The 16,618-nt window shown below is 38.2% G+C and overlaps 1 protein-coding gene across 14 annotated transcripts in view; it reads left to right on the forward strand.

Annotated features, from left to right (window-relative positions):
- Positions 1-16,618, forward strand: part of NUBPL (NUBP iron-sulfur cluster assembly factor, mitochondrial) — an 88,147-nt gene that overhangs the window by 30,433 nt on the left and 41,096 nt on the right. For 9 of the 14 annotated variants that reach the window (XM_075103315.1, XM_075103310.1, XM_075103312.1 and 6 more), the window contains 2 exons: positions 2,536-2,575; positions 2,666-2,756. The exons of 2 other annotated variants lie outside the window; for them this stretch is intronic. In XM_075103315.1, the coding sequence (XP_074959416.1) occupies positions 2,536-2,575; positions 2,666-2,756 (131 nt within the window). The remainder of the gene's footprint in view (positions 1-2,535; positions 2,576-2,665; positions 2,757-16,618) is intronic. 3 more of the 14 variants (XM_075103322.1, XM_075103320.1, XM_075103321.1) reach the window with 1 other exon arrangement.

Genomic DNA, 16,618 nt, shown 5'->3' on the forward strand with positions numbered 1-16,618 from the left:
CCAGTGCCCTACTTGTTTCCTACCAGAAAAGGCATTTTATTGACTTTTCATTGGCGCTCTGTTGATCTTATTGATCTGATTTTGTATGTTGAAAGAAAACACAGCACCCTTCTATTTAGGGCCATCATGCTTACTGCAAAGTTGTAAACACGGATATTTTATTGATGTTATTGCTGTGTGTTGAGATTTTAAGAAATCTGTTTTGTTGTGTGTTGGATTTTTGGAGCTGTATGGTAGGTATCTGATAACAGAGAAGGAAGTGTTAACTCTGCTTGGAAAGCACTGGGAATTAGAGATGTTACTGAGATCTCATTAAGCTAAATCTTCTTTACATGTTATGTTTTAGAAAATCTTCACAAGACCCAGGGTGAAGGAGGAGGAATGCCTGTTGCTTTTGATGAGACAAGGGTGATTATCAGAGCCCACTGAAGCACTTTAGATTTGAGATAGTCTTAAGAATGCTTTTTAGCAGTAGGCAAACAGTGGGGTGCTCTGCAGTATTTTGTATTACTTTGAGTGTATGCAGAACGTTATAGCTAGAATATACAGCAGGCTGTGAATTGTTCTTGTGCATTATATAAATTTGATTAAATCTTGCTGCTTGGAGCAGTTTATAGTCCTTGTTGTTAACCAAAGAAAATAAGAGCTAGTCTTCATAAAATGAAACTTAACCATAGAGAAATAAACAGTGCACATGTTTTAATGACAGAGGGGCCCCCTTTGGCTACTCTGTAGGCCTACTCCTATTTTACCCACTGAGCTGAATGAGAGGGAGATCTCCGAAGGTGTGTCTGTTTTGTGACGTTAGATGTCTACTTGGACAGAAGAAACAGTCCATGCAGATAGTGGATGTTGAGGTGCTAGCCTCAGGATATTTGACTGATAGACTGTAGAGCACTTGGATTGAACTGCGAAGTGGTGCAGTATTTTGGTGAACTTTCTCGGAAGAAATGCATCTTTTCCATTCTTCTTACCCTCCAGTTTCTGGTCCTCATGTGCTGAGTGGTCAAGGATTGGCCTCCCCCTTTTTTCCTGTTTTCCTAAATTCATTCCTATAATGCCGCCAAAATAAGCCCTGAACAAACACGGAAAGGAGTTGTGCAAATAGAGAAGAGTTGTATTACACTGGCGCAGTGCATCAGACCAAGCCCATCTCTTTTTCCAACAGCAGTTCCATTTTAATTCCTGAATGCAATAGTCATGCAAGTGATTTGTTTAGCTTCCTGTTCTGTTCTTTTTGATTTGTAAACCAAAACATCTAATTTATTTTCAGCCATATTTATACAATATCACATGCCCTGAATGCCCACTTGAATTCTTGAAAGCTTTCATCTGTGGAGTTTACCTGTTTAATTTGCATGCTCTTGGGTGTTATCTTTTCTGAATTTGGAGTTCAGCTTTGAATGCCCTGCATTATATTCACATTGTTTTTATTTTACTATCTATATATATTTCACTTTCGGTGCATCAAAGGTGTCTGTCAAGATATGTATTATAATATTTTTTTATTGCTTAAAGTATTCTCTCTGTTTTCTGCTGGTTCCTGCCTGTTCATGCTCTTAAAATAAACTAGCTTGACCAAATAAATTTTTTTGTGTGTGTGCGCCACTTTGAGGTTAGGTGTGGATTTAGATGGCAGAGAATATAAAGAGTAGTTTTTAGCCTTTGTGAGGTTTTGTTTTGAATGCACTCTTTCTGTTTACTTTCTGCTTGTTTGCCCCTTTGCCAGCAGAGTAATTACAATATTACTGCCCCCCCCCCCCCCCCTTTTTTTTTTTCTTGACACTGGAAAGCATAGGAATATGGAGCACGACAAGGACATTACACAATGTTCAAATAAGCATCTTCTGTTCCTACAGAAATTCTAGAACTCCTGCCAGTCTGAAGAAGTCCAGGACTTCTTACCCAGAGCTGTTGAGAGCATGAAGTTTAGGGATGGCTTTATTTGGCACCTCTCCTCTGGGGTTCCAAAGCAGACTTAATACAAGGAGAATTCTCCAAAACCCTGGTGTGTTAATGGGAATAATCCTCTGATTCATTGGAATAGTGAATAGCATAGTTTAAAAGAAAGAATTTAAAATCCCATCATGTTGTAGGATTTTTATTTTGTCCTGATGTAGATGGCTCCACATTTAGCGAAGTATTGCAGAAGAAGGCGGCTGCCTAATAGGGTATTTATGCCTCCCAGCACGGGGATTTCATACAAATAGATTAAGTCTGTTTCAGGTGCACAAACTGACATTATGTTATGGGCAAATGCATTGTTATTCTAGCAAAAGGTGAATGGTATCAGTGAAATGAACAACCTAAGAAAAAGCAGGGCCAGGTTCTTGGGTAGAATAGATACCATGTATACATATATTGAAGGGATGAGGGGAAAAATAGATAAATGCTTTTAACAGAGATGGAAAACTGCTCTTAAAAGGGGAAAAAAATTGTGTAAGGTTATTTATTTAAAAAAACATAACAACCTAAACCCAAAACCCTCAAAACAACTACCCCCTCCAAAAAAACCCTTTTTTGCTTCTGTTTTAGAAAATCTTATGAGGCCCCTTAAGAACTATGGAATTGCATGGTGAGCATATGTTTTAATTTAAATCAAGCTTCTTTACATATATACATGGTATTGTGCTGTAAAGCTTAAGTTCTTGCTTTGTGGTTTCAGCATGTCTATGGGTTTCTTGATAGAAGAGACTGCCCCGGTTGTGTGGAGAGGACTCATGGTGATGTCAGCTGTTGAGAAATTGTTGAGACAGGTAAGGACTTAGGTACATATTGTTTCAAACTAAGTGGTTATTTTACAATGCTTTTAACTGATACGTGAGTGTCCATGACATTATTTCATATATTAGTGCTGAGCATTTTTGTATCTTGGTCATATTGAATTCTTAAGAATTTAGTCTTACCTTCAGGTAAGAGGGGAAGGTTGACAATTTTTGTGTTTACCTGTCCCCTTCAAATAGAGCTATTGTTCCACGCATTTTTGTGTTTACCTGTCCCCTTCAAATAGAGCTATTGTTCTATGCATTTGATGAGTGAATCACCTCGATTTGCCTTCCTTCTCATTCCTCCTTATGTTTCATTATGCAATTGTTGAAAAAAAAAAAAAAAGGCATTTTGAATTGCCTAAGGATTTGAAGGTATAGGTATCTATGCATATCTACAGCTGTATTCCCTTATGTGCTTATTAATTCACCAGCACTAAGAATTCTTGGATGGTGTTTGACATATGACAGGTACATGGAAATCATTAGATACCATCTCTGTGTAATGCAGATAGATTGTTAGTTAATAAATTTCCTGGCATATGGAGGTGGGGTGGCTTTTTTATTTCTTGACAGATTTTTTTTTTTTTCTTCCTTTTATTGTGAGTAGAACTGTGAAGTTCTAATGAGACAAACAGCTGAAAAGATGCATTAAGGTTGCATGTTTAGGCTTTGAAGTGACCTAGATTGTTCACAGCTGACATCCATTCCAGAGTTTTAATGTATACAGCTTGGAGATCACTACGTTTCTGTATGTCTTCTGTAAATGTCTCAAAATCTTGTGCTCCCTTAATGACTGAAAAGAAGATACTTTTTTTTCTTCCCCCAGCCTTTTTACTGAATTCTCCTTTAACACAGACTGTAGAATAGTGGCAATCATTGCCCTAGTCAGAGAAGCCATGTGTAGGCCAAAACTTCAGGAAGAGCATCTTTGTCTAGGTTTGGCCTTCAAAAATAAGGGGTATCCTTGCCCATAGCTGTGGAAGGCTGTTCTGACCTCTTTGTGTGTTGCATTGTGTTGGCCAGGCTCACAAAGGCTAGAGCCTAAAACCTTGAAGGTAGAGCTAAAGCTAGCACCTGCTGTATTGCCATACTCCCCCCATGAGCGACTGAAGACTGGCAGGCACTCCAGCGCTGTTACTTCAATCAGTAGTATTCCCAGATGGGAAGCATGTGCCAGCATCCTTGTGGAGGGTGCGGATGATGTGTAATGAGCTCGTTGCTTCCTAGCAACTGACGAAGCAGTTACATGCTGGCTGATCATGCTGTAAGAACGAGCCTGTCCATTAATGCTTGGGGTATCAGTGATTTTCCTGATGGTGGAACCTGAATTCCAAAAGAGGAAGGCTTTACAGCTAAATTTCTTCTTCTCACAAACGTTTTGCCTCTGCATGATGACCAGGGTGGTCTTAAATCTGTGCTGGAAAAAGTTGTGTGCATCTCCTCCTTTTGAAGAAAGAAGCTCACAGATCACAGAGAGAACCAGCAGGTGCTATCTGATGTACAGGTAGTTTTTAGGACATAAGTAATAAATTTCTCAGATTAACACATGCTATTTTGGTTTTAAAAATTATAATCTCCTTTCTGATGTAGTTACTAGTTAGTCTCAAGATGGGGTTAACTGGAGAACCAATAGTGTTATAGCCTCGGACACCTAAACAAGAGATGACCACAGCATGCGATGACGTTTTCAAAGATACTATCATGCAATTTTATATTAGAAATAGTTTAGTGATCTGTTGGGGGCTTTGAAGTTTTTCCTTGTTTTTCCTTCATCTGCTCTCGTTGGTCTTGGCTATTACCTTTTGTTTGACAGGATAAAGTTGCTTGCAAGAGTAAAACAATTCTGCTTGTATTTAAATTTCTGAAAGTATGTTCTTAAGAAATAGCTGCTTACCTCTATAGCTACAAATAAACCATTTAAATTAGCTCCCTAATCTAGAATTGTAGTATAATAAGTGTAAGGAGTTTGTGTGCATTCAGACAAGCTGATAAAATATTAAGTTCTTAAAATAACTATGTCAGCCGGATAGCAAACACAGAAGTTCCAAGAGTTTTGCATTAAAAACAGTGGTGGTATTTTATAATGGTGTTTCTTGTTCGATTGCGAAGGGTTTTTTGTTTAAGAGCATTAAGACTATGCGTTCACTCTGTAAATAACTTTGGATGTTTGCTTGCTTTTTCCATAGAACAAATCTGTTTTCCAGAGTTCATCACGCTTCAGGTACTCCAATAAAGCATTGAAGGGCCTAGTTTCCAAATTCATTAATGGGGGCTTGTTAACTCATTAATGTGTTGACTCATAATTGGTCTGTGCCTGTAATGAGTATTTAAATGCCTCTCTTACGCTTGCAACTTACTTAAATTTCTGGAATTCTTACTTTGGAAAACAAATTTGTTATATATATATATATTTTACGTGCTTTCTTATATACTCACTGCATGCAGCCTCACTCTTTGTAATACCTGTATGTCCTTCTCTGTTTATACTACTTTGGCTTTTCAGCACAGTCCGGGGTTTTTGTCTCTTGTCACTTCTGCTTGCGTACAGCCAGCATGTACATCACTTTTCAGATAAAACAGATTTTTAAATCCAGGCTCTCCTTTTGCCAGATGTCTAGTCTTAGAAGCTACCTTTGTTCTTGTGTGTTGTATGGTGTCAGACTGGTAGATAAAGGGAAATAATACCGAAGACCAAAATTAGTGCTTGCTGTTTCTCTTGTAATCCATATCTCATGAGCAAGGATGGTTTTCTGGAACACTTCATATCATTTTCCTTAAACAGAGTTTGAAGAAAATGTGCCTTATAATACAGAACAGAGTTAACAGTATAGTATACTGTCTTACATACATTACGCATATATCGATGTATGTGAATCAACTCAGTATATAAATGAATATATATAGCATATTGATTCTAGAAGGTGTCCTACTTTTAGTCTACTTTTAATAGTATTACTTAATAGAAAAGAAAGGGGTGAAGATGTTACTGAAAGAACAAGAAATATGTAAGGAAATTACTTTTTCATCGGTAGCGAAAGTGAATTACAAACAGTAATGGAACATTTGATTCTATATAAACATATTCATAGCTCTTTCAGTTAAATATATCTCTAGTTTAGATGACTTGAAATTCTCTGAAGTTTTGTTGTGGCTGAGAAGTGACTTCTTTGTTCACATAGTTAGATGTACTGTAGGCCCATTTACACTGCAGGGTGTCTTTTTCTCTTATCTGGGTTTTAACTTTTCCCATTTCCCTGTCACAGTTATCTTCATGTAAAGGTTCTTTCACCTCTGTTAACAGTTCCTTTGAATCATGCTTACCTGTAGGTGAGATAGAAGAGAGTATCTGTTGACTTCAGTTTTTTAAAAGATAGTTCTTTCCTCTAACGATATCATTAAAGCCCAGTTAAGGAAGTTTTGATAGTTCTCCGGTGTCACCTGTAGCACTAGGCTTTTTCTAGTCACTTTTCACTTAACATACACTTTAGAAGCTGCCGACTCTTTTGTGCAGCCCCATTCAGCACTTGTTCCTTTACTCTGTGTGTCTTGACTAAGTGCTATGGTATTTGGTTCAGATTAAACAGGCTACCTCAAAATGCATCATCTTGGTCTGTTTGTTGTGGGAGTGACTTCTGATTAACTTTCAGGGTAAGTACAGTAAAGATTTTTTTTTTGAGAGCTACCTAAAGCCTGTACTTTAAATCTAATGTGTCTGAAAAGCTCTGTTGAAATAAGTATCAAGCAGACAGCTAAGAACCTTAGAAGTATAAAGATTATTAAAAAAAAAAAGAGGCAAGTAAATTTTTTTTGCTGGTTTTAAACTGCTTTTGCAACAAGGATTTCACATGGTCATCACCGCTGTCCCATACAGTCTGTATGGTAAGTTTTCTAGCACCATTCTCATTTCTGTCTGAGGACATATAATTAGAAGGGTGCAGGTTCAATCCTGAACTGATCCGGGAGTGGCATGACTGGCTGCTTTACATCCTGGAGTATACTGTGGCAATTGTTCTGCCAAAAGGCTGGGGGAGAAGTGGCATTGTGTGTTGTGTTGGCTGCCAGTTTAATAGCTGCTGTAGTCATTGCAGCAATACAAATGGAGGGGGTTTCTTGTTTAGGCAGTAATCAGTGAAAGTTTTAATAGGACGGATAGTAAGCATTGGTTTCCCTGATCTTTAACTCTCTTATTCTGTGTGTTATCAAATTGAAATACCAGCACAGAAGGAAAAAAAATGACTATGCAGTAGACAAGTCAGCTTTTCTATTGAGGAAAATAAATGAATAAATAAATACATGGGACAACAGGTAAAATACAAGTGCGTATTTCAGCATGTAGTGTTCTCCTTGTGTCTTTGTCATATCGACAGATAAAGTTGTATCACTATTGGAAGCAAGCGTTACCTACACAACATGGATTACAGATGTCAGCAATTCTGTTAAGTGCAAACAGTCCCCTTGGAACTAGCCCCCAAATCTGCTCTCTCTTCAAGTCAGGGCTCTCTTGTTGCTTAACATCCTTAACAGGATTTTTCCCCCTGACATGACATTTTAACCTACATTTTTGCAGGCTAGTCACATCTTACATGGCAAGACTCTTGTATTTCTTCCTTATCATGCTCCTCTAGAGCATCAAGAACATTTTGCGCATTGGCAACATCCTTGGCATAGTATGGCTGTAAAGTAGAGCCTCAGTGCTGTTAAGTGTATTGTGAGCTCTAAAGGTTCCTTAGACATATCTGATAAGGATGAACACATTTTCCCAGAATGACAAGCTTTTCCTGGAGTGGCTCCATTCAAATGAGTCCATAAAATACTCATTATCTAATTGTAATTCCTCAATTTATTTCTTTTAGCACCATTTTAGCGCCTCTGTTCTATAAAAAGTATGTATTGGAAGAAAATTAAAATAAATTTTCACTGGGAGGGATATAATTGGAAAGGAAAGAACACAGGGAAGCAAATCATATAAAAATTCCAGTGCAGAGCAGTTGCACATGAGCAAAAGGAAATAGGACCTTGCACTTTTAAGCATGGACAGGCTTTATCCCCTGTAGATTCATATTGAAAACCACAAACTCAGCAGAAGAATGATCAAAATTAGTTTATTAGCTCGACCCAAAGCTGAAGAGGGCTGTAGTCTGAAGATCCAGTCTTGTCCTTCAAAAAAACTTTAACTCGGTTTATGTGGTTATTACAATTGTATGTAATTTTGAAAGTTTGGCTAGAGATGGAGATTTTGTGTGCTACTTACCTTCTGAAGGTGTTCTCTATTAAGAGAACAACTGCTTTGAAACCAGCACTTGCCCAAGGTAATGGTGATAGTACTTATATAAAAGAGTGTGTACATGTGGATATACATATGTGTACTCAAACCTTTTTTGTAGCATAATTCTCTGATGTTTAGTTATCATACATAAGTAGTTGTAGGGTATCATATGTTGTTGGGATAAGGGAAGATGCAGACGGATAAATTGTTGTTGAAATACTGAGCAGACTGTGGGTTGTGAGGTCTGGGATATTTGAAGAGCCTCTGTGAAAAAGCTGCCATAAAAGCAACAGAGGAGTGAATGGAACAGTAAAAATTTGTGTTTAAAGATTTGGGATTAGATTAACTTGGAAAGAGTAGTAGTATTTAATTCTTGGAGAGCAAAGGCTATGGAGGCTATATTGTTGGGGGTTTTTGATCATTGCTTGAAGTGTTCCGTCTCTATAGAGGAGATTAGATGTTCAGTACTATTTTTGTTTGACATATATTAGTTAGTAAATTACTATGTGCAGTTGCTGCTGTTTGGGAAGTGTACATGTAGTTATTGGTATTCTCCTTTCCACCATTTAAATCGGAGAGGTTGCGTATGTGGATATGGGGACAATTTTTCTTTAAAGGTAATTTATTTTAGGTGTATGTTAATGCTGCACTTGGGAAGACAAGAAGAATAGATAAGGTATTGAGAGCAAATGTATTTATACCTGGTAAAGTAGCTACCACGCTGCCATTGACTGTTTTACTGTGCGTGCACTACGCAGCAGAATGTTCGCTATATGGTGTCTGTAGACATCGGGCCGATCTCATTTGTCATGTGTTCATAACACGCTCTGCTAAATCTCATAAATTATTCAGCGTATAAATTTTCAGTTTTGTACCGTCTTGTTTGCCTGTGTGTATAAACAGATTTATAACAAACAGAACGATGGAGAAATTAGGGGAATCCATTCCAAATTAGAAGGAATGATATGCATTTGATTTGGAAGCAATACATGACAAGAACATGATCAGTAAAGTAGTTAAGTACTACATGCTGAGCCATCTGTCTGATTGATCAGTATGGTTTATTAAGAGTTGTGCTTTAGCTTCTGTTTGTGTCCACATACTGTCTTTTGTCTTATGTTTTTTGGGACCGTGGAAGTTTAATTTTGTGTTTATACAGTGTTCAGCACTGTAGTGAGTTATCACTTCTTGAGAGGTGTACAGAAATACAAAGAATAGTATTTATCACTTCCAAGTAAATCTAAACTACTTCCTTTTATACTTTTTCATATATATGAAATAAATTTATTTTACTTTTTTCTGTTGAGCACAATATATTTTGTGTTTCAGGTTCTCAAAATATATGTGTGTGTGTCAATGATATAAAATCTGTTAAGAATGCCTAAGATCAGTGTAAATGTATCACTGGCATTCACCACAACTGATACACATCAGAACCTAAATGTCTTTTGCAGATACACGCACAATTACTTAACTTCTGATGGTACATGCTACCTTGCATATATATTCTCCAGCAAAGAGCCATCAAGGTGATAAGGGGGATGATGAAACATGTAATGTGAGAAGAGGCAGTGAGAGAACTGGGTTTTTCCTTTGAGAAGGTTAAAGGGAGTTATAAACTGCTCTCTTCAACTACCTAATGGATATGTACAGAGAAGATGATGGTAGATGCTTCCTGGATGTGCATGGTGATAGCACAAGAGGTAAGGAATGCAAGTTGACTATATAGTAACAAATGTGAGGGGGTGGTGATGTTACTGGTTTGTTTTTTTTACAGTAAAAGCAATCACATATCAGAACAGGCTGCCTGGAGAGATTCTAGTATCTCTTTTTTGCAAAGGTATTCAGAACTCAGCTGGGCAACACTGTGTAACCTGGTCTAAGTTGGTCCTGCTTTGAGTAGCAAGATGGACCAGAGAGATAATCTCCGGAGGTCCCTTCAAACCTAAGTAGTTCTGCGAATCTGGGGTTAGTTCTAAAATGGGCATTCCACTGCCTGTCTGACTATCAGTATATAACTCCATGAAAGCCTATAATTCAGAGGGGGGGAAAAAGATTCTGCCTTTCACAAAGATCATTGGTTAGAGCATTTGGTCAAAACCAAAACTGAAATGCAGCTGTCTCTCTAATGTGAGTGCCTTAATCACTAAGCTAGACAGTCATGCTAGCTCATCTCTCTTGCTCAGATGAATATACGCAATCAAATGAGCAAGTTTCAACATAATGACTGAGAGCATCCTTTCCTCAGTAGCACTTCCAGTCATTTGGCCAGTCTTCTTAGAATCTAGAGGTGCTCATCAGACCCCTGTAGGCAGAGGCATAAAAGTGGAACCCAAATAAGCCTTGTTTCTTGAATGAGCATCGTAAATATGAACTGTGAAGTAAAAGAAATACTTTTTTTTCTTGTCATACTTCTTGTTTTCATAGAAGTGCTGTGATCAAGGAGCGGTTTAAAAATGGGGATTCTACACTTGTGTGCGTTGATGTGCTCTCGGGCATCTTAGAATTAAGTAGCAATGCCATAAAGAAGGTTGTGCTAGAGACTTATGGGAATTTTTTGCTTTAGCTTTAGTACTTTACTGCCTAGGATGCATATTTTTATGAAGCTCCGTCTAAGGCATCTGTCCCTCCTCTGTAGTTCATGGAGAATCATAGGTTGATTTTTTTTTTTTTTGAAGTCTTGCTATTTGTGTCAGCCTTGAGTATTTTACAGTCTAAATTGGACAAAGAAAAATTCAAAGATGGCAGTAAAAGACATCTTAAATTAAAAATTTGCATGTGTAGAATAAATCTTTTATGTCCAAATTTTTTAGAAGAAAGGTTGAAAAAAGGCAAGCAGGAGTGAGTTCAGGAATGAACTCGGAAGGCAGGGATTTGAAGGATAGCATGTTTTTAAGTGGTACTATGAGGTGTTACTGTGCCCTCCTGGAGGTACCTTCAGACTCTTTGGCAGTGCCTTAGCAGAATAGGTGCAGTATCTTACATGGTAAATGTCATTGGTGGCTTGCTCAAAGATAAAATTATTATTAGTGTGGGCAAAAAACCCTTTCTCATCAGTACGAAATTAGTGAGCAAGTGTATTGGTGGATGAGAGGGAGCAGTGAAATGGGATTTAGCAGAGAATGACACGTATTGGGTCAGGAGGAAGACAACAATAACAAGTTGATGGCTCTGATTTTTTTGCAGCTATATTTTGAACGAATTGAAAAGATCCCCAGAATAGTAGTAGTGAGTCAATGATGAAAATTATTCTTATTGTAAATCTAAAGAGCAAGTGGAGAAAAAGCACTGCAGTGAAGCCAAACTTTTTTTTGAGTGGATTTTATTTTTAATACTTTTCATTTGGGAAGGGCACTCTATCAAGAGATTACCATTGAAGGCATTTAGCTTGTGTTATAGCAGTGAATTTTCAAGATGGGGAAAAGGGTGAGATGCTGCAATGGGAGATTGTAGCAAAGGTAGTCAGAAACATGAATACCTGTTAGTATTTTTTTTTCCAAAGTTTTATAATATTGCCTTTTAATACAGATATAAAAGCCTATGCACACTCATCTGTTTATCAACAGAGTAGATGTACCTAAAGTGTATATGCTAAAAGCAGATTAATATTGTTTTCCTCATTCTATATTTTGTGTTTTGGCAACATTTTCTATTTGAGAATTTTTTGCTAATTTCAAAATTGACTTGTGTTTCACAATATTCATGTATTTATCCAGTCTACAAGTAATTGAGGAATTGAGGCAGATAGCCTGTAGCAGGATATTTATGGTTTATGTTTCATAGAGCTAAACAAAGCTGTGCTTATATTATAAGCTACAAAGATGTGTTTATACTTCGCAGTGCATAACTCTAAAATACAGTAGTCTCACCAGGTGTCACTACAGTGAAAAATTTGCCAGCATTTCAGCAATTAAATACTACTTCTGTTTTATGTTTTGAGTTACCTTAGCCTGAGGTAGGCATAGAGATTGTTAGTTGGGCTAGGTCTGCTACTTTACAGTTTGGGGCGGGGGGGGGGGGGTGTGGGAGGAGGGGGAGACTGAGTTGAGGCATCACTGTTCTTTGTAACAGTAAGAGCAGTTGTATCTTTAGGGAGTTGGGATGCTGTTCTACTTTTATTTTTGTGATCCAAAGTACAGAAATGGAAAGATCCAGACATTTCGTCCCTACACAAAAGATCATTGATATTATGTATTTTTTCTATTTAGAAAGATCAAGATCTGCTTTTGAAATATTTTGAAAAGGGGAACAACGCTTAATACTAAATAGTGGCCAAACTTTGCAGTGCTAAGACTGTGTCTACAGCTGGCAGACAGTAAACAACTCTGCTTGTGAGATTTTTTTTTTTCTTTAATAAGGTTTCATTTAAAGCAAGGAAGGTTGACTGGCATCCCTCATTTTATTGCTGAAATTAAGGAAACTTTCAAGGGCAAGATAAGCAGATGACCCACTCATACCTTATAGAAGGATTTATTTTAAAAAATGCTTATACTGATTTTTGGTTACATTTATTTTGCTGAGACTAAAGGATGAATAACCTAATTTCTTCTCATCCAGACCTTGCTGAAATCAGTGGAAATCTTGACGCTAATTTCTACACCATGCTTTAGTTGTGATGTTGATATTTAACAGGCTTTTCTAAACCACCTTGAAGGGTCCCGCCTGTCCAGAGAGCTGCCTTAACCAGTCCCAAGCAGTATGTACATATTTAAGGGAAATTATTGTATTTCCTGGAGATTAGAAGCTAAACATAAATTCAGGGACGTACTGCAGCTGAAAGCACAGAAGGCTCCATCTTTCCACCCCTCTGCCCCCCAGGTTAACTCCTACATAGAGTATTCCTGTCGTCACCCAAGTGCAATATATCCCTTTGACTCAAGTGCTCCTGTATGTTTGGGGACAGGTATGATTGAATGCATATGGGCTTGATTCTTTTTGTTTCTGGCTGAGGCTACAAAACCTGTTCTGTTGCCTTCTTTCCCTTAATGAAGGAAACAGGATCTGTATGGATCCCTGTAGCTTTATTGGCTTGTGTTAGCAGCTGATATGAGGAAGGATTATAGTCTCTGAAAGGAATTGACAGTCATAAAAAGAAGTGTTAGGAAAGCCAGAAGAAAACAAAAACATTAGCCAGCAACTTACTGCTGAACTGGAAGCATTTGCAGTAATGTGTTTTAACAGCCTTTGAGGATTTAAAAAAAAGGCAAAAAAAAAAAAAAAAAAAAAAAAGCCTAACAACATAGTGAGAATGTATTTACAGCAAACATTTCTTGGCCTGATTCCTCAGCTGTCATGGTTATGACTGTGCAGCGATGGCTGCTGTGGGAACAGACTATGGGAGTGTTTTCTTTGCTCTGCTTCCAGTAGTCTCATCTCTCGCACAGATTACACAGGTATGCATGTGTCTGCCCTCCTTTGCATACAGCAAAACATGCAAAACATGCAATTGTTTTGCTGAGTTTGTTGACTAGACTGGAAGAAATGGCAGAGAGCTCATGGTGTCTCAAAATGGCTGTGCTGGGGTTAGGACTGTTTCCCCCCCCGCCGTTTGCTCTCTTTTGCCTCCCCCCCCCCCCCTTTTTCCCCTTGAGCTTTTAAAGGAAACTGTTTTGAGATTTAAGGTTTCTCTGCAACAAAGTTCAGAACTTTGTGCCTAAATGGCATCCAGCTTCATTCATGGAAAGAGGTGACGATTTAAGCATATTTGTGTTTGCTAATCAGGAATACTGGTGGCAGAGGAACTAGGAAAAGAAAAGGCACTATTTGTTTTCTTTTCTAAATGAAGCTTCCGTTATTTACGTGAGGCTTTTCAAAAGATGGTAGACCTCTAACGCCACTCTTCTTTCTCTATTCTTTTCCACTACCAAAGGAGTCTCTTTCTAGCTGCTGTAGGTTGGATGCAAAAAGGGACATGGGTATTGCTGTGCAGAGCATTGCAGTACCGAAGAGGTAGGTGCCCTGTTTGCAGGAATGGAAAGTTAAACTAAAGCCTGGGTTGGAGCCACTGCCTGCCTGGGATGGTGGGAATACCTCGCTGTCATTCCCAGTGGTACTATCTGAGGGGTTACTGTGCCCTCCTGGAGGTACCTTCAGACTCTTTGGTAGTGCCTTAGCAGAATAGGTGCAGTATCTTAGAGTGCTGAAGTTCAGAGCTTGGTGGCAAATAAGTGGAAATTAATGGTGTAAGTCAAAGTTGGTAGGTTTACCATCTGGAAATTAATAATACTGAAGATGTTGAGCAGGAGGGCTATTATGAAAAGCCTGTGGGATATGTCTCAATTTATGTCTCTGTCCTGGATTTCAACACTGAATTGTAGCCTGTATCAGACAGTTCTGTGAGGCCCAGATTTAGCGCCAAAATATAATATCTTCTGTTAGGTGCCGAGACCTTTATTTCAGTTTAACTTGACAGGCTTATTTTCTGTTCATAATAACAGCCTGGGAAGTTTCAATAACCATTCAGCCAGGACACGGGAGCTGCAAGTTCAGTTACTTTCTCAGTTTAGCATTTCAGCCTTTATTTCCTGTTACCCAGGAGAGTGCCCTGAAATCACATACAGCAGTCAAAACCTTCTGCTCTACAGCGAGGGGTGCAAGATTCCTGGCGCCAGGACTGGATGTATGAAGGGGGAGCGTGTCCCACGCTATGCAGGAAATTCAGTTAATCTGAAGTTTCAGCTTTCTGAGTTAATACCTCAGCTACTGGCCTTAGTGTCCTGGATGCTTCTGTGGCTTGACTGTACAGTGGCCCAGGTAAATGCCACCTGCCTGAGAAATTGAAACTCCCGTCTCCCAATTCTCTCATATGTCTAATTACGGTATTAAACAGCTGCAATTATAACAGCAGAACCACAGGCTTTGCTTTGTTTTTAATGGCCATGAGTGTTCAGCTTTGTGTGGATTCAGTGTTATTGCCGGCAGGTGCATTTAGAGCATGCCTGCTAGATTGGGCCTGTAAGACTTGCTCCATTCTCACAAATCTTGTCTAATTAATGGATCCCAAATGGGCTTCTGGTTGAAACTTGGTGCTCAATGGAGATTTTGGTATTTCCCTTCCTGAGTAGTCAAGGTCTTAGGAGGACTTTTAGGGTTGCTTCTGAATGTGTAGGAGGAGCTCACCAAAGCTGCTTTTTTAGGCTTTTAAAATTTTTCAGCATTTCTTTTTCATCTTTTTCATCAAAACAGAAGTGGAACCTCCCCACCCCTGAATATCGATACATTGTTTAGCATTACACACTGATTTTACATAGTAAATAAACTATGAATATAACTATATAAACATATTTTAAAAATTAATATTGAATATATGCTAAACTGATTGCAGAGGTTTTTTTAATGATCCAACTTGCGTTCCGACTGTTAGAAGCTGACAGACTGATCCTTCACTCACAGCGTCCTTCCATATCTCTCTTGCTCCCAGAAAATAACTGCAGATATCTAAGCATAGCAGCAGTTTTTGTACCAGTATTCTTTGTAGAAAGTGATTATTTCTCACATACCAAGTGATTGACACAAATGTAAAGTAATTGTGCTTAAGGTACCAGAGATTACTGTCTGTGGTGTGGTTTGTTTTGTTTTGTTCCCCCCACTACCAAAGAAAAAAAACCCAGTTCTCTGTACTGCTTATGAAGCTGCGATAGATGTTTCTCCTCTTACAATGTTCTGCTCCATCAACAGTATCTTTTAAAAGAAGGAATATGTTCTCCCAGCAGAGTGATGCCTTTGAAATACAGATCTTTTAGTATGCAGCTAAAGTGGGTGCCCATTTTAAGTACTCTTTCTGCCAGATGTGAACAGGTTTTTTCTGTATAACGAACATGAAGCAAGAATTGGAGCTAAGTAAAAATCCAGCAAATGAAAAGCAAATGAAAATATGAAGAATGTCCCTTGCTTGGCAGTAATCACTGAATATCCCTGGAATTCATGTTATCAACATCTTCAGCAAATTATTTTAATTAGTTTTAGAATATAAGTAACCCTTTTAATTTATTGTTGCAGATTCATAACTGAGGGCACTGGTGAATGCAAAAGCATGGTTCTGCAGGCACAGCAATTATTTTGGCATTCTCTGTGATGCTTTCATGGATTATCTATTGTCTAATTCATAGTAAATGCTCTTATTACTCTAGAAATAAGACCTTCAGCACATCTTTAAATTGTAGGAATGTTGTGTGCAACTGCAAAATGTGTACAATTTAAAATTGTATTTATTTTTACATCTTGTCTCTGTCTTTAATGCACTTTCTGTGTTCCACTTTTTGTAAGGACAACCTATATGCAATTGTTCTTGCTCCTTTCTGACCTAAAGGCAGTTCTTCTAACAGTTCCTAGCCAGCTTCACAGTTACAGTCCCATGCTCAAGAATCCTTGTGAGTCTGTGATCTGCTCTGCTTGCTCTTGCACGTGTTCTTACTTATACTCTTTGTCACAGTCTCTCATCCTCTTGGATCTTCCTGTGGGATTGAAAGGTTCTGTATTTTGTGAAGCTTTGTTGTGACTTCTTGTTTCGTGTTGGGTGTATTGATTGTTGTGCTCCGAGGTAATTCAAGCAGACTCTCCAGTGCTGGTTTCATTAGCAAGGGTA

Source organism: Phalacrocorax aristotelis, chromosome 9 (genome assembly GCF_949628215.1).
Source record: "Phalacrocorax aristotelis chromosome 9, bGulAri2.1, whole genome shotgun sequence".
Taxonomy (NCBI): Eukaryota; Metazoa; Chordata; class Aves; order Suliformes; family Phalacrocoracidae; genus Phalacrocorax; species Phalacrocorax aristotelis.